Genomic DNA, 21,634 nt, shown 5'->3' on the forward strand with positions numbered 1-21,634 from the left:
GGGTTGCCTTTCCTCCAAAAGACCCTTTGTCAGTGCTCTCCAGTGAACAAGTTGTAACAGTGAGAACCCCATTAAGTAGAAGGAAAAAAAAACACTTCTTTTTATTAATAAACAAATGCATCTGCACAAAGGAGGGAGAAGAGGGAACAGCAGGGTGTGGGCTGGACTGTGTCCCCAGCAGATTCACATTTGAAACCCTATTCTGACCACCTCAGAATGGGACTGCGTTTGGAGACAGAGCTTTTAGAGAGGACATTCAGGTTAAGTGAGGCCATGAGGGGGGACCCTGTTCCATCCTGTCTTATGAGAAAGAAAGAGGAGAGACACAGGGAGGTCCTCCACCTGCTGACACCTCGATCTGGGGCCACCTCTCCTGTGGGTGTTACAACATAGCGGACTTGCAACACCTGTAACAGCAAAACCTGATCAATTGCCTGAACTTGGGATTGACCTTTTCCCTCCCTCCTCACCATTCTGATTCGCCCGCCGCCTGGTGGACCAGTGGTGGGGATCTTGCCAAGGTGCCCAGAACTTGATCCAGTCCTTTGTCTTTTGCCTCCTCCGGTGACTCAGCCCAGCTGGGATTTCCTTTGTCCTGTCGGGCCCGCCTGTATCGGTTTCTCTGTGATTCTTGTCCCGGACCTGTTCCCTGGGGGTTCATGGAGCCCTTTCCTGTGGCCCCTTCCCCTCTTAGCTCCTGTGTTCCTGGAGCAGACCGACCCGCTCCTCCACCTCTTCCATTCAAACAGAAGGACAGATGGACAGTCGGCTCCCACAGCCTTCCCCTCTCCTTTTCTGCCTTCACGGGCCCCCCCACCCCCCGTTATTTCCTTCCATTCCGTTGTTCTCATCTCAACCTCCATCGTGACTTCTTGCTCCCACCTCCGCATGATCACAGGATACCTGAGGATTCAGGTCCTTGCAGCTAAAATTCTAGGAAGGAAAACCCCACCCAGGAGGGCAGGCTGTCTGCGTCCGGGCACCAGGCTGGCTCTGCCTTTCCAGGTCAGGGCGGCCGTAGGGGTGAGGGGGCACGTGGGGAGCAGAGGGGTGATGCTCTGGTCTCCAGGAGAGACGTTGTTGCCCCGAGCTGGTGTCTGGAACGGTGATAATTAGTCTTCCTGACCAGCTTTTCCTTTGGAGGAGAAGACTGACCTGCGGAAATACTTTTAATTACCTAACCCAAAGCTTTTCTTTATTTTGGCAGCAATAATTTATAAGAAGCCCCCATTCTGGGTCTCTGAGTACATTTTTACCAAGCTATTAATTTGGATGTCCATGTTTTAAATCCTCTGACCTATACAGTAAATGTTTGCGAGCTGCAACCATGAAAACGTATGACAGGATGTTTGGGGGTGGCCTTCTGGGGCAGCCGTCAGTGTTGGGGACATCGGAGTGGCTTGCCTTTCTCGTTTCCTTGGATTTCTGCTTTGGTGGATTGTCTCCCATTTTGCTTAATTAAAGCGTTGATGGCGGCTTGCTTCAGGCGAGACATAGCTTTCCCCGTGAACCAGGCAGTGACATTGGAATCATTATGATGATGACTAATTTCATGCCTCATTTTCGAGGTGGTTGGAGGCACCATGCTGTTTCCAAGGTGTTTGTCTGTCACTGCTGGGAACTGGCGTGAGGGTCAGTCACGTGTCACAGCTCGAGTAAAGAGCAGTCCTTTGTGTGTCATTTCATGGTCGGGGGACAGTCCATTTTTTCAGTACTAATTTTCTGTAGTGAAATGGACATACATAAAGTTTACCATTTTAACGCGACCACCTAGTACATTCATAGTCCCGTGATGCCATCACCTCTGCCTCGTTCCAAAACTTTCTCACCTCCATGGAAGGAATCCCAGTTCCCAGTGTGGTCATGCCCTGTTACCCCGACCCCCAGCCCCTGGCATCCACTAATCTGTTCTCCGTCTCTATGAATTTGCCTGTTTAGGATCTAGCGTATAAATGACAGCATGAATCCTGTGGCCTCTGTGTCAGGCTTCTTAGCGTATTTCCGGGGTTTATCCATGTTGCAACCTGTGTCAGCACTGCCTTCCGTTTTAAAATGGTGGAATCATAGTGTGGATAAACCACGTTTTGTGGATCCGGTCATCAGTTGATAGACATTAGAGTTGTTTTCATTCTTTCTCAATTTTTTGTTTTAATTGCAAGTACGGGGGATGGAACCCAGGACCTCGTGCACGCTAAGCATGTGCTCTGCCACTGAGCTGTGACCCTCCCCTTGTTTTCACTCTTTGACGGTTGTGAGTAGGGCTAGTATGAACCTTCTTGCAGAAGTTTTTCTTTGAACACCTGTTTTTGTTCTTTGGGACTAGACCTAAGAGTCGGTCATAACAGTAATTCCCTTTATTTCATTGGCTAGTGGACATTCCTTTTGTTTTGTGGACTCCTGAATTACCCATGAAGGTTGACAGGGAGAAGTCCCCCCTCCTTTTTTGTATTAAATCTTCTCTGTGGGCAAATGCAGGGCTGTCTTGTATGTTTTCTAATATCTAGGGTCTTCACTGAGATTCAAGATCCAAGGAGTTAAAGTTCATGACGTGCTTTTCCCCGAGCAGGAGAGGGGGCTGTCCAGAAGGTCAGAGTCATGGGACAGCAGATCAATGTCGAGAATTTAGAAACCACAACAGATATATTTTCCAGGAGTGCATCCTGTCAAACCCGGCATTCCTAATCAAACACGGCACCATCAGTGTTATTTACAGCCTCCTAAATCGTTGAACCTATGACGTGGAAGAGCCTCAGGGCCAGGAAGACCCGGACCCTGTCCTCCAGGAGATGACTGAGCACTGTCCATGCGCCAGACCTCTTCCCTGTGGATCCCGTTTAATTCTCACAAGATTCTTCCCCTGGGGGAAACGAGAGAAATCAGTATCACCATACCCCACGATTCAGGGACCAACTTTGGGGTGAAATGAACACACTGAGGAATGCCGCTGTAGTGTGTCTTCTGGACCTGGGTTGCCCTGTGTAAATTTAAATCCTTTCAGAGTAAATAAAGCTAGAATGTCTGTATCTCAGTCACCTTAGCCTGATTTCAGGTGCTCAGTAGACACATTTACCTATTACCTGGGACAGAGCACCTATAGAATATTTCCATCATTGCAGGAAGTTCTCTTGGATGGGGCTGGCTAGACCATACATACTGGAGGGACCACAGCTGTGATGCTGATGTGCTAGAGAAGAGGGTGGGGGAGGAGGCGTCAGGGTTTGATCCTGGAAAGGTGGGATCATAATCCTGGCTCTGTCATCCCTGACCAAGGCGCGTCCCCGCCCCCAGGGGCCTTGGACATGCTGCTCTTTGTGCCACTCAAAGCAGGTGGTCTCGGGTCCTTTCCTGTACGGGTGTTTATAACTTTTATAGTAATTTGGTACTGAAGTGTCATCTGAGTGACCTTTCGGTTTACCAGAAAATCATCTTTATTTTCTTTTACAGAGCTTTATTTACAATAGCTAAGATATAGAAGCAGCCCAAGTGCCTATCGATAGATGATAAAGAAGATGTTGTGTGCATATATATATATATATATGTATGTATGTGTATTTATATATATAATGGAATATTAACCATAAAAAATGAAATCTTGCCATTTGTGACAATGTGGATGGCCTAGAGGGTATTAAGTGAAATAAGTCAGACAGAGAAAGACAGATACCGTGTGACTTCACTTCTACGTGGAATCTAAAAAAACACAACAAATGAACAAACATCACGAAACAGAAACAAACTCACAGATGCAGAGGACACCCTGGTGGTCGCCAGAGTGGAGGGGGCTGGAGGGAGATGTGTGAGTAGGTGAAGGTGATGGAAGGAAGCAGAATTCCAGTGATAAGCCACAGGGGTGTGACGTACAGCATGGGGAAGGTAGCACGAACATTGTAATACCTTCGTATGGTGGCAGGTGGCAACCAGACTGGTCAGGGTGACATTTTATAATGTATGAAGTTATCAGATCACTAGATTGTACACCTGAAACTCATGATATTGTAAGCCAACTATGCTTCCATAAAAGTAGATGAATATAAGTAAGTCACAATAAATGAATAAATAAACAAAGACACAGGCACTGGATTGAAGGCCCACCCTAACCTGGTACGACCTCATCTTTGATTTCATCTGCAAAGTCCCAGTTTCCAAATAAGTTTACATTCGTGGGTGCCAGGGGCTAGAACCACGTATTTTGGGGGTCGAGGGCACAGTTCCACCCACGATGGGCTGGCTTGTGTATGGGGTGCCGGCAGCCAGTGTGCCCCTGGCTTGGGGTTGGGGCAGGAGTGGTGGGAGGGTGTGTCTGGGACCCCAGTGCTTGCTTTCACCGTTTCCTCTCTTAGAAGGGCCTTTCTTCACCCTGTTTGACCACGTCTGCCTGTTGAGTGTCTCCACACCCTTGACTGTCATCTGACGGTTCGTCTGTGGTGGGGGAGGGGGTGGGCTGGAGCATGGGGCAGTGGGAGGCGCTGGGAGGGTGGGGAAGACCCCTTGTTGGTTTTCTCCCTCCCTCCTGCGTCTTCCGTCTTCCCTCCTCCATGTCTGCTGGAGCCCCTTCGTCCACCCGTTTCCATTCCTCAGAGCCTCCGTTTTGTGAGATTATCCAGCCCGGCAGTAAAACACAAGTGTGGCTTGTTACATTCTTCATTTGCTGTTTTCAAATCTGCTTCCCTGCAGTTCAGGCCCTTAAGATGCTTTGAACAGACCGTTTCTCCGTCTGTGGACTTCTGAATTTCAAGTGTGTTTTAGAAAATCGCCATCATTTGGAAGACATGCTCTGCCTTCGGGAAGCTGTCTAGACAGGTAGCCAATTTTCGCCAATTTGGAGGCTGTGGAGGCCTATTTGAAGGGTCATCCCCTGCTCCCTGTGCCTCCTCGTTGCACGGCTATGCCAGTAAAAAGTAAAAAAAAAAGTTCATAATTTAATTCAAATTTGTTCTTGCCTAGATTATAGTAACACTCCTATTTTGCATGACTTCATTCCTGGCAAATGGATTTTAGGAGGTTAAGGAGAGCACGGTGGCTCCAGAGAAGAGGGTTTTGTTCTCATTATGTCTTAATTTGCCCTGACCTTTTTGCTGCATGGCCCTGCTGTCTCGTCCCGACCCTGCGGGGCCCTGTGCTCTGCTGAGCGTTGCAGCTCTGTTTCTGAGGCTTGGTGGCTCCCTTTACTGGCCCTTTGTTGTCTTATTCATTCCTTCGTTGGCCGAACACTCCTGTGACGTCCCTGTTGCTGGGCACCAGGGCACCAGGGATGAAACAGGTGCAGACGGAGTCTTACCACTGAGCAGAGGGAGATGAGCACAGAGCGGGGCCACACCTGAGCCTGTTCCCGTACCTGGGCACATCGTTGGGCAGCGAAGCTGCTCGTGGCCGGAGGGGCTAGCCTGTCACTCCTGAGGCCCTGGTCTCCAAGGCTGACCCCAGGGCTGGGGACTTCTGCCTGTCGGGGCTTTGCTTGTGACACAGGAGTGAAGGCTCTTGTCTACCCTGGTGGTTCTCAGCCAGGGGCTGTTTGGGAATGCCAGGGACATCATTTAATTGTGACAGTGACTTTGTGTGTGATGTGTGTTGTGTGCAGGGGGTTACCTGGCATTTAATGGGCAGGAGCTGGAGGTGCTAAAAGCAGCCCTGCCACCGAAGATGACGTCCCTCCCACCAGAAACACGGCGAGGCCTCCCTCCTGTTGTTGGTGTTCTCCCAGGATGCCGCGGCAAACGTTTGTTTGTCTGCTTGTTTTTAACTGTGGTAAAAGCCACGTGGCATTTACTGTCTAAACAGTTTGTAAGTGTACAGGTCAGTGGCGTTAACTGTGTTCACCAGATCTCTAGGACGTTTTCGTCTTGGCAAAACCGAAACTCCATCCCCATTAAACAACAACCCCCTCCCCCTCCCCCAGCCCCTGGCAACCGCGGTCCTGCTGTGGGTCTCTGTAAGTTTGATGGAAGTGGAATCACGCTTGTGTTTTTGTACTAGCTTATTTCACTTAGCATAATGTCCTCAGGGTTCATCTGTGCAGCAGCGTATGTCAGAGCTGCCTTCTTTCGGGGGCTGCATCACATGTCATTGTGTGCACAGGCCACATTTTCTTTATTCGTTCATCTATTGATGGGCATTGTATGGCTTCCACCTCTTGGCTGTTGTGTATAGTTCTGCAGTGAATGTGGGGGTGCACATGTATCTTCTAGATCTTGCGTCCATTACTTTTGTTTTTTTTTAATTGCATTTTCTTTATGTTCAAGTCTTTGATCCATTTTGAGTTTATTTTTGTGTATGGTGTAAGGGAGTGTTCTAGCTTCATTGCTTTACATGCTGCTGTCCAGTTTTCCCAACACCATTTGCTGAAGACTGTCTGTATTCCATTGTATATTCTTGCCTCCTTTGTTGAAGATTAGTTGACCAAAAGTTTGTGGGTTCATTTCTGGGCTCTCTATTCTGTTCCATTGGTCTGTATGTCTGTTTTTGTACCAATACCATGCTGTCTTGATGACTGTAGCTCTATAGTATTGTCTGAAGCCTGGGGGAGTTGTTCCTCCAGCCTCTTTCTTTTTCTTCAGTAATGGCTTTGGCAATTCTAGGTCTTTGATGGTTCCATATAAATTTTATTATGACTTGTTCTAGTTCTGTGAAATATGTCCTGGGTAATTTGATAGGGATTGCATTAAATCTGCAGACTGCCTTGGGCAGTGTGACCATTTTAACAGTATTGATTCTTTCAATCCAGGAGCATGGGACATCTTTCCATTTTTTTAAGTCTTCTTTAATTTCTTTCATCAATGGTTTATAGTTTTCTGTGTATAAGTCTTTCACCTCCTTGGTTAGATTTATTTCTAGGTATTTTATTACTTTGGGTGCTATTTTAAAGGGGATTGTTTCTTTACTTTCTTTTTCTGTTGATTCATCATTAGTGTAAAGAAATGCAACTGATTTTTTAATTGAAGTACAGTCAGTTCATTACTATTGAATTAATACCCAGAAACGGAATTGCTGGATCAGATGGTATTTTTAATTTTTTGAGGAACTTGCATTCTGCTTTCTTTAGTGGCTGTACCATTAACCTTCCCATCAACTGTGCACAGGAGCCGCAGTGAATCTGCCCATCCCTGCCATCCTCTGTTGCTGTCGTTGATAGTAGCTGTCTTGATGGGTGTGAGGTGGCATCTCATTGAGGTTAATTTGCACTGCTGGTTAGGAATGTTGACCATCTTTTCACTGTTGGCCATAACAAATTGATTTTTAAGTGTAGGAGTTTGTACTGGATTCACTGAAGAATCTTAACCTTAGTAAGTTCGTGCTTTTTTTCATTAACTTTTTCGCTTGGACTTTGTGATAGTTCAACATAAAACTACTCAGAGGAGTGATTTCCTTCAACTGCTGAATTGCCACTGGGGATTGAATGAAACATAGCATTGGCAGTGGAGATGAGGGATGCTATTTTAAAGACTGGAATCTGCTTACAGGAAGCTTGGTTACAAAGAGAAGAGGTATTTTTAGATTCAAGATACAGAAGATAGAGGCAGTCTTTAATACGATTTAAGGAACATAAGCAATCATTGTCATCGTTTTTCTTTTTTTCTGGATTCCTGCGTGTCCAGCAGTGTGGCGCAGAGTGTCACATCCTTGAATCTTTCCAAAGTGCCACGTGTTTCCATTCTTTAACTGCATGAAGCTGTATGTCCAGCCATCTGCCCTGTTTCATTCATTCCCCACGAAAGATACAAGCGCCGGTCCAGGGACACCTGTTGGCTGAGGGGTCTGGCTACACTTTCCTGTATCAGGATGCTCTGTTCTGAGGCTGCTTGGCTTTGCCCCAGATCTTCCAAAGACGGAACATTTAAGTCTGAAAGGAGAATCTGTGGACCCTATCTATTTTAGCTCAAAACTTCCAAATGGAATCATTTTAATATGCGTTTTCTTGAGAAATATGTAAATTAATAATTGCTTCATACATTATTCAAGAAAACCTTATTTTGTATCATTGATAGCTCTTGTAATCTTATATAAAGGTATGCTAATGGATTTAATTAAAATAATTATGCTGAATAATGTAGCCTGAACTTTATCCTAAAATAGTGTCTATTAATCATCATCAGTAGTAATATTTTTAGCCAGAGAGACACTTACAACATGAAACCGATACTAGACGGAAAGTGCGCTTGTTGTTTTGTTTTACAGTTTGGATGAAGTTGGCATTCTCATGAGATGCATGGCAATTAAATTTGCTTAGAGAACAGTATAAAATTTATTTAATGTCTTTAACTTGAACTATTTCATCAATTAGGAATCTTTCAGCATTTTCTGCCATTTGTCTCATACTTGTTTTATGGGTTTCATTTTTGTCTCTAGAACTTCAATGGAGATGTGTTTTTTTTTGTCCATTTGGTTCAGTTCTGACTTCACTTTCCTTCCTCCTAGTGGTGACTGATGGATACCAGGAGTTCAGAGTTGCCTGGATTTTATGTCATGAACCCGATATTAAGTGGGACACTCAGCGACTTGCCTGACTTTTAATATAGGTAGAAATAGCTTTACCCCTGGCCACTGATTTTGTTTCTTGTATCTTTCCATGGCTTGCCACCTTTTAATCACTGCTCAGAGGTGAGGAACCTTATTGGTTTTGGTGGTAATTTCATGTTTACCTAAAGCCTTCGTGTGTCTGCGTATGTGAGGGACTCGAGTGTGTGTTGTAAGCATGTCAGTGGGTCCTTGCACACTTGTTCGAGGCCCAAATGCATTTAGAATTGGAGCCATCCATCCTCAGGTGGATAGATGAAAGCTTTACTAACTTCAAAGAGAAAGGCAAGCCCGGACTTAAAGCTGCCATTACATTAATTTAGAGAGGTTTAAAGTCAAATCTGAAGAAATAACTTTCTTAGAAAGCAAGCATTGATTTGTTAAGTTCAATTATACTTAAAAAACAGGAGATGAAAAGCTAAAAACAATGAATTCATCTAAATTCCTATGTTGGGCTCTTCTGGGCCGTGTCACCTAGAGGTGTGCTCACAGGTTACGTGGCCCACGGCTCAGACCCCTGTGCGGGATGGAGGATGAGGCCCCACTCCAAGCCAGCTCTGTCTCTCGGGCACATCCCACAGGCCTCGCCCCTCCCCGTCCCACGCCCCCAGTGAATTGAGCAGTGGCCCTCCCACTGCCTGCAGGAACCTAGCCAAGGCCTGGGGGCCTCCCTGGCGGAGGGGCTGTTGACCAGGTATCCTGGCCTCTCCCCTGCCATTCCCAAGACCTCGCACGTTCTGAGCAAGACTGTGTTTACATAGAGAACTGATTGACAAAAAAATAATAAAAAGAAGACAGAGACAGAGACAGAGACCACTAAGGTGCCCTGCATTCCTGGCGATCCCTGTGATTTGGCAAATGATTCTGCTCAGCATTTACCACTTCGTGCAGGACTTTATCAATGAAAGTTCTCACAGAGTGGAGAGTTTTGCATGTTCAAGACGGTTTTCGTGTTTGCACACCTCCGTGCACTCCCCTGCTGCCGCAGCCAGGGGTAGCCTGTTGAGCGCTGGTGATGAGCTGGGGGAGCGGACCGTCACCCCCACAGCCCGGTCCCTTCATCCCGCTCTCCTAGCCGCCGCCCTGTTAACCGCTGTGAGCCCCACCGTTCACCCTGAGAGGCGCCCGGACGTTAGGCCCTCTTCCTGAGTTCACACAGCGGGTGGTTCACACGCACCCTGCTTCTCCTGTCTGCAGTCGGGACTCCTGTTTCTGGAGGTGTTTTGTGCAGATGTGGTCCCACCCTGCGCCGTCTGTGTGTGTGCAGGGGCCCCGCCCCGCCTGTCCTGTGCTCTGCTTCTTGAGATGCTCTTGAGGCCACAGCTCCTTCCTCTTGACAGAGACCTGAATTCAGTGAAGCAGCCTGACTCCAGTGCGAGCACAAACCAGGACACTTGTGTTTCCCATCGATAACCAGTGTTTAACGAGAGTGGGCCGTGGGGCGTGCTTCCCCAGCAGAGCCGGGCTGCAGTGGGTGGCGTCAGCGTTCCCCCTGCCTCTTCTGGCTGCTCGTCAGCCTGGAGGGGACACCGTGGTGTCCTCAGCTAGCAAGGCCCATGTCTGGGGGTGGAAAGCAAAGAGGTGGAGGGTCTCTTGAGGATTAAGGGGTGACTTTATACAAAGCTCTGTCAGCCAGGGAGTCACGGAGGCGCTGCTGTTGGTTTGTGGTTCCTCCCCCTTCTCTCTAACCCTCTTGAACTGTAAGCCGTAACATCCCTAGCATCTGGGTCACTTAGGCAGGATTCTGAGTTAAGCGGCATTTGGGGATCACAGCGGGTGCAGCCCATCCTCTGTGGATGTCGCTGTGGTGTCAGGTGGGGGAGCCCGGGCCCTGCTCTGGCACCCAGCCTGCCTGGTTAATGCCGCGCCCTCTGGCCCCCAGGCAGTGAGTGGAGGGTGGGCCACAGAGGCCTGTCTCGTTTGCCGCTGTCTGTTTGTCCTTGTGGATCTGTATTTAGCACGTGGCTCCAGAGATGCTGCTTGGTTGGGTGCAGGATAAAACCCTTGATGGTGGCACTTCCCCCCCCCCCCCCGAACCATCACAAACTAGACAAGACACTTTTGGGCCCGAGCAGTCAGCCATGTAAATGCTTATTATTAAATGCCACAATAAATATTTTTTAGTTTTTCAAAGCAGCTCGGAAGTAGTTGAAGCAGAACTTTCGAAGCCAGAATGCAATTGTCTCTACTTAACGTTCTTTTCAAAAGTTGCATCTCAGAGCAGACAGCTGCCATCTGGTGATCCAACGGGCACTGAAGGGTGGGGCCAGTGCCTGGGCACAAACACCAGTGGTCCTGTAGTGGATTTGCAGGTCGACCTGGCGTGCCTGTATTTCATCTTCCTGACTGTGGGGCGTTGAGGTTTGTGGGGCCGGCTGAGTGTGGTGATTTCACTCTCAACCTTGAAGGTGTAAAGACTGGCCCCAGATCCCAGCAAAGGACTTTATTCATGCCTCTCCTGTCTCTTCTGTGAAAGGAGATGGTCATGGACCTCTCTCACAGGACTGTCCTGAGGCTTTGCTGTCCGGAGAGTGGAGCACCTGGAAGAGTGTCTGGAACGGTACAGAATATTCACACGTGGCACGTGAGGAAACCCGAACTCATGTGAAATGACTTGAGTCTGACTCCTTAACTCTTAGGCACCAGAGTTGAGACTCAGGCCCAGAAGCTTCTAAAGTGTTTTCGATGCTTGTCCCGCTAGGTCTTATATTTTTATTTGTTTTAATAATGAAGGTATAGTTTGCACGTAGTCACATGGAAGAGTTGCAGCAACCCCTACGTTCCTCCATCGCCCACTGTGGACAAGCCCTCCCCCACCTCCACCCCCTGGCACCCACTGAGGTGCCCTCCACCCCTCTGCTGTTGCCTTTTCCAGAATGTTCTACAAATGGAATCCTCATTGTGGTGCTTTGAGTTTGTCTTGCTTTACTTCTCAGGATGCAGTTGGGTTTTATCTGTTTGGCTTGGTTGGTTGGTTGGTTTGTTCGTTTTAATTGCCGAGTAGTGTTCCGTTATTTGGATTCCCCTCTTGAGGGACACGTGGGTTGTTTCTAGGTTTTGACATTTGCACATAATTGCAGACATTCTTACACAGGGTGTTGTGTCAACCTAGGTTTTCGTTTCTCCAGGGTGGAGGCTCTGGATTGCAGCTGCAAAGCCACTTGCAGAGTGCATCTCTCACTTTATCGGAAACTGCCAGGTTCTCTTCCGAAGTCGATGACCCAGTTTTGCATTCAGACCAGTAGCCTTTGCAGGCAGCACTCGGCATTGTCAGGTGTTTTGTTCTGTTTTTTTTTTTTTTTTTTAACATTTTTTATTGATTTATAATCATTTTACAATGTTGTGTCAAATTCCAGTGTTCAGCACAATTTTTCAGTTATTCATGGATATATACACACTCATTGTCACATTTTGTTTTGTTTTGTTTTGTTTTTAGCAATTCTAATAGATGTTAGTGGTATCTCACTGTGGTTTTAAGTTGCATTTCCCTGGTGACTACTGACGGTTAGCCTCTTTTCAAGGGTTTATTTGCCATCAGTATGTCTTCTTTGGAAAAAGTGTCTCTTCAAATCTTTGGCCTTTTCTGGAGGAAAGATTGCGCTATTGTTGAGTTTCAGGAATTCTTTGCATACGGTGGATGAAAATCTTCATCAAATATGTGATTTGCAATTATTTGCTCCCAGTGTGTGACTCATCTTTTTTTCTCAGCAGAAGTTCCTTATTTTGATGAAGTACAGTTTATCAGCTTTTACAGATTATGCTTTTGGTGTCAAAGAAATCTTCCCTTAGCCCAAAGTCACACGTATCTTCTTCTAGAAGTTTTATAGTTTTAAGAATATAAGATCTATGATCAATTTAAAGTTAGTTTTTATAAGAGGTGTGAGCTATGGAAGGAATTTCATTTGGTGCTGGAGGAGGAGGGGGCCTTTGCTCCTTTGTTGCAAGTCAATTGACCATATATATTCAGAGTATTCTGTTTAAAGTGGGTTTCTGCCTCCTTGCTTTTGGAAAACAATGTGTACAACTGTTTCTTTAATAGGTGTGGTGTTTTCCAGTGTTCAAAGTGTTTTCCAGTTTGCTTTTCAATTAGATTTTGAGCTTTATTGCAACCCCTGGAGGTATTTGACATGAGTGTTACTTTCCTCCACTTCATTCAGGGACAGCGATCCCAGCCTGGTGGAAGGAGTCACTTAAGAGTCACAGGCAGAGAAGGGGCTTAGCCAGGGTCAGAGCACTCAAAATCCAGGACCTTTTTCCAGCTGGATATTATAGATTGAAAGGGCCAAGGCTCTAGCTTCCCACTAAAAATGAATTTTAATTCTAGCTCAGTTCAGTACTTGCGCTGTGATCAGGGGCACAGTAATTAACATCTCCATTGTCAGGTTCCTTGCCTTCCAACACACGGCTAACTCCCTGTAGGAGGTCTGCTGGAATTAAAGATAAAACGTACAAGAGTCTAGCACAGTGCAGAGCACATGTCAGGATCTGTCGTTATTACCATCAGCCTATTTTTTCAAAGTGCAGGTTTTCTAGAAGATACAGACTGTGAATATAGGAGGTAGAGTTCCCGAAGAAGAAAATGACTCCAAATTAAGGGACCTAGATACACGGGAGATCGTTCTTCGGGCTGGACCAAAGGCGATCGTTCTAATTGTTGAATGTGAATTTGATGGTGGAGAATTCTTCCGAGGCCACAGGTCTTCATTTGCCATAACCTGGGGCTAAGGGGACAATCACATACAAGCTTAGCGCAGTATAGATGTTGGATGAGCAAGCGATGGATGTTGGTTTCTGCTAATGTTCCAGTTATTATCTTGTATCAGGGTAACCAGGTAACAAATCTCCATTGTCTGTGGATCAAAGTCTCCCCCCACCCCACACCCCCCCCTATTTTTGTTGCTATTTAACCATCAGCTTCTCATCTGGAAAGTGATCTTTCTCTTCGTGGTATGTGTGTGGTTCTTCATAGTAATTAACAGCTTCATATTAACATTTGCCAAACTGTTAAGCTCAGCATCCTTCTTTGTTCTTGCTTTGCAGGGGGCGGCACTGAAATACTTGCCAGCCATCGTCAACGATGTGAAATTGGTGTTTGATCCCAAGGAGCTCAGGTAAGGAAGCACCCAGGGTGACGCCTTCCCGTGGGCCTCCTTGTCAGTGCACTTAGTTTATGGGCTGCTTGGGCTCCTGTGTCATGTCTGAGTAGGTCAGTGCCCTGGACCATTCTGGAACATATGCTGGTGGTGGTGTCTGTTGCCCTTTGCTGGTTATGACTTTATGTGGTGTTTGACCCCAAGGAGAACCAGTCTTTTTTTTTTTTTTCCCTTCTGTCTATCTATCTATCTCCCTAATCTGTCCAAGCCCAGGCTTAGTTGTTGACTGTACAGATGTCATTTGGAAAAGAGCTGTTGAGAGCAGCTGGGTGCATGGCCTCTGTGGCCCCAGACCTCCACAGCACAGTCCTCGCCTGCACCCTGTTTGGGTTTTGATTTAACATTTGACACCATCAGCTATCTGCAGGCGATAACACCATCTGATTTGTCAAAAAAAATCCACCTAAATATTAGTAAAGGGCCATCTGTCCCATGGGCGGTTAAACCAAATGAAAAACGGTCATCCTTCGTGTACTTTATGTCCTCCCTGGGTCAGTCGTGCCCTGGACGTGAAGGGCGAGGGGCTCTTGGGGAGCTGCTCTCCCCACGAATCATCGTGGGTCTGTCGTGCCTGAGGATTTACTGTCCCGCATGGACACATTTATTTTCTGCTCCCAGGCACTGACAGTGTTGGTGACAGCTTTGCAGGCCCTGAATGAGAAAGGGAGGGACAAGCGGGCCCACCGGTGGCATGTTGGTCCCCCCGGGTCTCTGTGTGCCCCGTCCCTGCACCACGGCTCAGACTGGGGTCCAGAAAATAGCGGTATCAGCAGCCCCTGGGAAGTTACTAAAATCTTGGGTTCCTCCCCAGATCGTCTGAATTAGAAATTGGAGGCGGGGCCCAGCTGTTTGGTTTTAAAGATCCCTACTGGTGCTTCCAGTGAAGGCTCCTGTCTGAGACCTTCAGGGCTGAAGAAACACAGACCATGAGGGGAGCTGTGGTTGGGTGGGCAGACTGTGGCCACACTCTGAGACTGTCCTTGGGGGGCACAGGGATCAGGCCCTCGTTCATTAGAGGGGTGACGTCCATGGTCACAGCGAGTGCCTGCACCTTGGGCTTGGAGATCCGAGGAAGACCCCCTTCCCCAGGACCAGTCCCATCTGCTCGTGGTCCATGGCTTTTTCTCCATGCGTGGGCCCCCCTTCAAAACCTTGTCTACTGATTTAAAAGAAAAATGACATTGAAAATCCTGGGTGTATTTTTCCCTGTTTGATGAAAGAGAAGAGATCACAGAAGAGAATAACTCAGACTTCATCCCACTGGGATCCGGGTCCTTCTGGTGTCTTTTGTGCCCAAGTGAACGCACACACGCAGACACCCATAGAACCCTAAAAGAATTCAACATTACATCTTTTATTTTACAATCAACTCCTACACTGAAGACATCTTGTTTTCCTACATCGTGAAATAGACTTCTCCATCATCACCATGACTAAATTTTAGAAGTTTCCTCACCCCAGTGAGATCCCTTGTTCCCATTGCCAGTCAACGCCCACTCCCTCTCCAGCCCTAGGAGACCACTCACCTACTTTCTGGGTGTATAGATTTGCCTTTTCTGGGCACTGCATATAAATGGAATCATACAATATGTGCCCTGGCTTCTTTCACTTGGCATAATGTTGCCAAGGTCTTACTAATGTCAGGACTTCATTCCTTTTTATGGATGAAATGTATGGATAGACTACATTACGTTTATCCATTCATCAGTTAATAACATCCGGATTTTTCCACTTTTCCAGTGTTATGAATTACATCGCTCTGATTCATATAGAAGGTTTTGTTTCTTTTGGGTATATACCTAGTAGTGGCAATGCTGGGTCATAGGGTAACTATGTTTAACATTTTGAGGAACTGCCAAACAGTTTCCCAAATTGGATGCACCATCTTGCATTCCCACCAACATGGTATGAGGGTTCCCATTTCTTCACATCCCTGCCAACACTTGTTATTGGCTGTCTTTTGGATTATAGCCATTTTAGTGGGTGTGAAGTGAAAAATAACATTTTAAAGCATCATTCTTTCAGTTGAGATTCTGGCTCATATTGTATATTGGGCATTCTGCAACATTCTGGGGAAATTTTAATGACCATTTCATGAGTTTGTGGTTCTTTACTATCTTGTATCATGTCGGATCATTCTGCAATGTATCCTTAAATTCTTCCACTTGTGTTTTTCTTTTTATAGCAAAATGTTTACTGATTTCATCCTGAATGTTCCCATGGGTTTGCTGACCATTCAGAAGCTTTATTGCTTGATTGAAATAATTCACAGTGATCTCTTCACACAGCATGGTGAGTGGAACCCTTAGGATCATTAAATTGTCACATTTGTCATTGTCTGTAGACTTTGCCCCTTCAGAATTCTCTCCTTTGCCAAAAGGAGTGGCAAGGTTGCAACCATTTAAAATTGCTGCATTACAAGACAGGAAGATTTAGCCCTTACCATTGAGTGGTAATTGACATGTACTATAGGTAACAGATCTGTGAAAAATGAAGGCAAACCCCCATAGTTTGTAATTTAGGTGCACACCGAAGCCCTGGGGTAATCAGCATACATTGTAGCCTTTAAGATGTGCGATTGTCTGTCCTGGGGAGGCAATCACTTACTTCCACTGAGATGATTGCAATGAAAAATCTCAAGTTCCCTTTAAATTTAGAAGTAATGGTTCTGTCTTATTCTGAACTTTGCATTCTGTGGCAGAGTTTCTTCAAGCTTTGCTCAAAGGAATAAGAATTTTAATGATTCCTCAACTCATTTATCCTGAGGAACACCTTATATTTCCCTGCCCTTTTTATTAATCACTTTCTTTATATTTGGACAGATTGAATTAATATTTTACACTTGTCAAGAAGTTTTATCGAAAGCTTTAAACTTTTGCATAATTCCACAACCTTCCTCACTCACTGGAAGCAGATGTGAAGACTGTTGAGTGACATTCTGACGGAGAGGCACAGACTTAACTCTATTCCCTTTGTGTCCAGACGTTTGGCTCTTTTCATTCATTTTCTTTTGTCCTCATGCGTGGCGTTGTTTCAGGGATGGAGCAGCTCGGGCCCGGGATGTCCCTGCTGAGAACTCACTGTCTGTCTGGATTGTTCTTTGTACCATCTGGACTGCTGGACTCTTATGTTTTTAATCTTATTTCTTGCTCTAACTTCATAAAATTCGCTGGAGTCTACAGTTGTAGCTAAGGCTTACGTTAAGAGAAAATGTTAAGACTTCATTTGAATAGGAGTGTTCTTCTCGAGAAAACACATCAAACCAAGGAGTGAATGGCTTTCTACAGCACCCTCTCCACCCCTCCAAACACATCTCCTCTTTTTTCTTGCTTTTGTAAAAGAAAGTCAGTTGCCACCATTGTCTGGGACTCAGAGCAGATGAATCTCCTTTAAGACAGTAATCCCAACCGTCTGTATTTCAGGCTCTCACTGGAAGGCTGGGACGCTGAGGTGCTCATTTTCCAGGTGTCTTCTAAAGCTTGGGGACACTTTGGGGCTCAAGGAGGCATAGTGATAGAGGTGGTGTGTGGGGACACTGATTCATTATTTCTTCCCATGTTGACTAAACTTTCTACCAGCAAATACAATCCCTTGAAAATATTATATCTGGGTCTTATCAGGTAGGTTACTAGTGTCACATTTTTCAGCCATCCAACCCGAAGACACGCAAACACGCACACACCACCACCACCACCACCACCACCACCACCACCAGTGCCTCCCCTGAGTTAACAGTTGCCAATAAATAACAATTGCCAGTGGATTGATTGTGCTTGGCAGTTACTGCATGTTGACATAGGGAAGACCTTAGTAAGGACATATTTACATATATTTCAAAACTTCTACTGCAAAACTTTGTTTCACGTGCCATATGGATGAGGTCCCTTTGAGTAAGGACCTAAGGCATAACAGTTCAATTAAAAATATTTAAAATAGATCTTCTTTTAAGAATATATTTTAAGAGAACTTTTTCTTCTATGGAAACTTACTCTATTTCTTCAGCTGGTTGAAAGCTTGAAGGCAAACTTACTGTTTAATTTTGGGAATTATGCCAGCCTGTGTGTTTGGCAATTCTGTTTTTCTCTACCATGCCCCATTTCTGTTTTCACTCCGGTTTTCTAAGTCTTTCATCACAGACTGCTTCAGGTCTTGTTTTGGAATGATGCAACATGCAAATAAAAGCTTAGCTTTGTTTGATAGCGAGCTACCAGGTTATATAATATTTTGGAATGATTAACTTAGTCTGTTTCTAGACATTACATAGGTAGGAATTTAATCTTAATAGTCGGTTGCACCCAACATAGTAAATGAGATTGTATGAAATATGTGCGTCCAAAATGATCATGGGCTGAATGAGCCAGAGTTAGCCTGCAGCTTCGTGTCTTAACGAGCAGCTCCAGAATTGTCCAATCAGTAGAAGTTGTCTGAGCCGTAATCGGCAGCTCAGACGTGCTTCCGGACGCTCAGTTGTGCCTTGAAGCGTTTCAGAATGCATTGTCCAGTGGGAGAATGGCCTCGCCTAGTGTTAAGAATCTTTTGTGTGAAGATAGTGGGGACAGCCCTGGTTTTTCTCATCTGCAAGCCCCTGCTTCTTCAGAGTTACCAAGAGCCATCTTACCTCCTCGTCAGGAAAGGCTTACCAGTGGAAATCGCCCAGACGGTCTATTCTTGACAAAGATGTCATTCCTTTTGCAAACTATTCTGTGCTGCATCTGGTATAAGTATTTAAAGCCCAGCCATTTCCTGATGAGATATGATGGTGTGCTTTTCTTGCTTTGTTCCATTTCTTGTTAATTTGTAAGAAATGTAGTTGTCTCTGCCCTCCTTCCTGATCCCAGGGGAATCAGCCAGACGAACTCCTTTTGTGTCTAGCTTTTTAGGACGTATTATAAGTAGGTTTAGCTACATGAGCTTCTGAATGGGCTAGACCTTTGTCAGCATTCTCGGGGGATGCGGTCAGAACACATCCCTGTGTGGCTCCTCTGGTGCCTCTGTTGGGCTCCAGGGCGTGTCTTTGCTCATCAGCACTGGGTGTTGCTTTGCTCATAGAAGAGACTCACTTAGTTGCTTTGAGCTAAAGTATTTCTTTTTGTCTCCCTCCAATATCAAAGCTATTCCATAGTTTTAAGAGGCTCACTTTGAAGGAATGGGTGCGGTGAGGCTGGCAGTGAATTCTGAGACTGGAATTGCTTCTCTGCAGGAAAGCCTTCCCTTGCTAGATTTGGGTCCCCCAGTGGCTCAGCCTTGCTCCTCTTCTGTGCTCTGAAAGGACGCAGAAGCAGAGGGCGCGGCCGGCTGAGTTTGGTAGGCTACAACAGGAGATGTGTCTTTTGGCACATGGGACGGTGTTGGGTCCAGCGCTGTGGACACCCCGGCTGTTGTCACTTCCGTCTGTTCGCAGGTGCACCAGGTGCACCAGCTGCAGTGTTCCTTCTAAATCATGACCTTGCAACCCCTGCTGCCTCTCCCGCCTCCACCCTGGTCTGAAGTCAATAGGAAGTCTTCACAGTGCCGTCCTTCCCGCTGCTCACTTCCAGTTGCTGTCTTCGGCAGAACCTGAGACACAGTCTGCCTTGTCCTTGCAAAGGTGGCTGTGGATTTGAGTTCTGGCTTCTGTACTGGGGAAACAGAGCTCCTAATGTAGAAATCTCCCCCAAATATGAGACTGTTCAGGAGCTGAAGTGCTGGCCTGGCCATCCTAGATCCTACATCCTAGACGTGAACCCACTTACTGCTAACGCCAGTGCTCCCGCCCCACCGGCAACAGCCGGCCACTCAGAGCACAGGGCTGGGTGTCACCACATCAGCCTTTTCTCTACGTACGTGTCCCTCTCCCTTTGCTTTGAGTAAAAAATAAAACGAATGACTGGTTTCTCCTAGAAATAATTTTAACTCCTCATTCAGAAAGAACTATTTATTTCTGAAGCCCTTTGTGTGATGGGAGCAAACAGTCCGGAAGAGGACTGTGTGTGTGGGCTCTAAGGTCAGACTGCCCGGGTTCCAGTCCTGCCTCTTACCTGCTAACTCAGTGACCTCGGATGAGTTTCCCTCCGGCCTTTATTTTCTCCAGCTGCCCTTTTCCTCTTGCCGACATTACGCATCTTGAAGATGGACGCCTGTGTAGTACTGAGATTTACACTCAGCATCTAATGCACATGCAGTGCATGTTGGCCATGTCTCTCATTTTTGTTGAGGACTCAGTAGAAAAATGACAGAGAAGACCCTGCCCTCATTGCAGAGGGTATTATCAAGTCAAATGAGGCGAAAGAAAGTAGACCTGGATGAAATGTAGAGAGGGACTCCCCAGAGAGCATCTTCCGAGAGGCGCTCTGATTGCCCTGCGTAAGTGACCCTCAGACACCCTGCCCCCGGCTCCTCCTGCCGCTCTCCAGTGTGAAACCACTGCAGGGTGTTCCTTCCTGGCTTGCGTATTATCTGTGGTCCTGTGGTCCTTCCTTAAAATGGAAGGTTCTCGAGCATGGCCTTCTTGTCCATCTTGTTATTCCTCTACCGCTGGGGCCTGGGACAGTGCCTGGCTCACGATGCATACTTATTGGATGGACAAACATAGACATGCGTGTTCAAATCTGGCACTTCCTTTCCCAGGGAGCAGCGCAGAGGAGGAAGCCTGACCAGCTATGTGCATGTGCAGTTCACTTGATCTAAGGGAGGAGAGGTCTTGGGTTCACCCGGGGAAGCTGGCTGTCTCTCCCTGTCTGGGCCCTGAATGGGTTGATCATGGAGGAGGAAGGAGGTGTCTTTGAGGAGAAGTAACAGGAGAGAAAGAAGACTCGTGAGAGACGTAAGATACAGACGGTCAGCTGTGAGCAGTTTTATAAAGTTGGGATCATCTTCTCTTTGTTTCTGATTTTATGATTCCCCTGTTTTCTGGAAAGATGAAGTGGGGTCAGGGGGCTCTACCTCTGGGCTCATCTCTACCTCTGGACTCAAGGTAGCTCTTTGTTAAAATTACAGAAAGTTTTGAACACACAGAAAATTGCGGAGAAGAGTTTAACAAATGCCCACGTACCCCTCGCTGGGCTTCAAAAGCGATCAAGTCATAGTCAGTTTTGTTTCTTTCTCTTTGCTCCTCCCCAGATATTTTGAGGCAAACCCCAAGCACCACAGCAGTCCTAGTGCATCTCCTCGCTTTGTGAGGGTGTCAAACGCATGCTTGCATTCAAGAGTGAATGGCAGTGTTTCAGAGAAGGGAGGATGTGCAGAGGGGCTGGAACCCACCTTGGGTGTTCCCGCCCCTGCTCCCCAGCTGAGGCGAAGGGCCTGGACTCCTTATCATGCTGTGCACTGACAGCCAATGAATGGGCGGTAATGGCTCCAAGCATTGTCTGGAGATGTGACTTGACTACTTGAAAGCTAGTTAAATAGATTATGTGCTTCACAAAAAGATGACTCTTGCATAGGATCTGTGGCATGGAGTGAGCAGATTTTCAAATCAAGACACAAAGAGACGGAAAGGTCAAAGCTTCACAATTTGTGCATTTGTAGCATTGTTCCCATGTGATTATATTGTTGCCCATGTATCTGACAAAAGCTGTGAAAATTAAAGCTTAAATTCTCTTATAGAAATGAAAAGTTCAAACGTAATTGAGTTAAAATAAACACCAGGACACTAAGATTTAGGATTTTTGCCCCCCCCCCCCCATTTTACATTAATGTTATAGAAATTGGAATAAAAGAAATCAACCTTAGAGAGCATTAACTTTTAAATTAGTCAGGAGCGTTAGACGTATTTGCGAGAAGCCCTTGAGTTAAGGTGGGAGACGTGCTTTTACCCACGTGGGCTCCTTTCTGCTGCAGTTCTGAACCCGAGACCTTGGGAAAGCTCATCGCAATCAACACTGAGTTTCCTTGCCTTTCAAGATCTGATCTTTCCATCGACTTGTATTGAACGTGACCAAGCAATTGACAGACTTCCTTTAGAGCTTACTGTATACTTACCGCGAGTCATA

At 46.3% G+C, this 21,634-nt stretch overlaps 1 protein-coding gene across 2 annotated transcripts in view; it reads left to right on the forward strand.

Annotated features, from left to right (window-relative positions):
- Positions 1 to 21,634, forward strand: part of DOCK1 (dedicator of cytokinesis 1) — a 484,546-nt gene that overhangs the window by 153,718 nt on the left and 309,194 nt on the right. For both annotated transcript variants that reach the window (XM_031460760.2, XM_064488534.1), the window contains exons 24-25: positions 13,552 to 13,622; positions 15,850 to 15,956. In XM_031460760.2, coding sequence (XP_031316620.2) covers positions 13,552 to 13,622; positions 15,850 to 15,956 — 178 coding nt within the window. The remainder of the gene's footprint in view (positions 1 to 13,551; positions 13,623 to 15,849; positions 15,957 to 21,634) is intronic.

The sequence above is a fragment of the Camelus dromedarius genome, chromosome 8 (genome assembly GCF_036321535.1).
Source record: "Camelus dromedarius isolate mCamDro1 chromosome 8, mCamDro1.pat, whole genome shotgun sequence".
Taxonomy (NCBI): Eukaryota; Metazoa; Chordata; class Mammalia; order Artiodactyla; family Camelidae; genus Camelus; species Camelus dromedarius.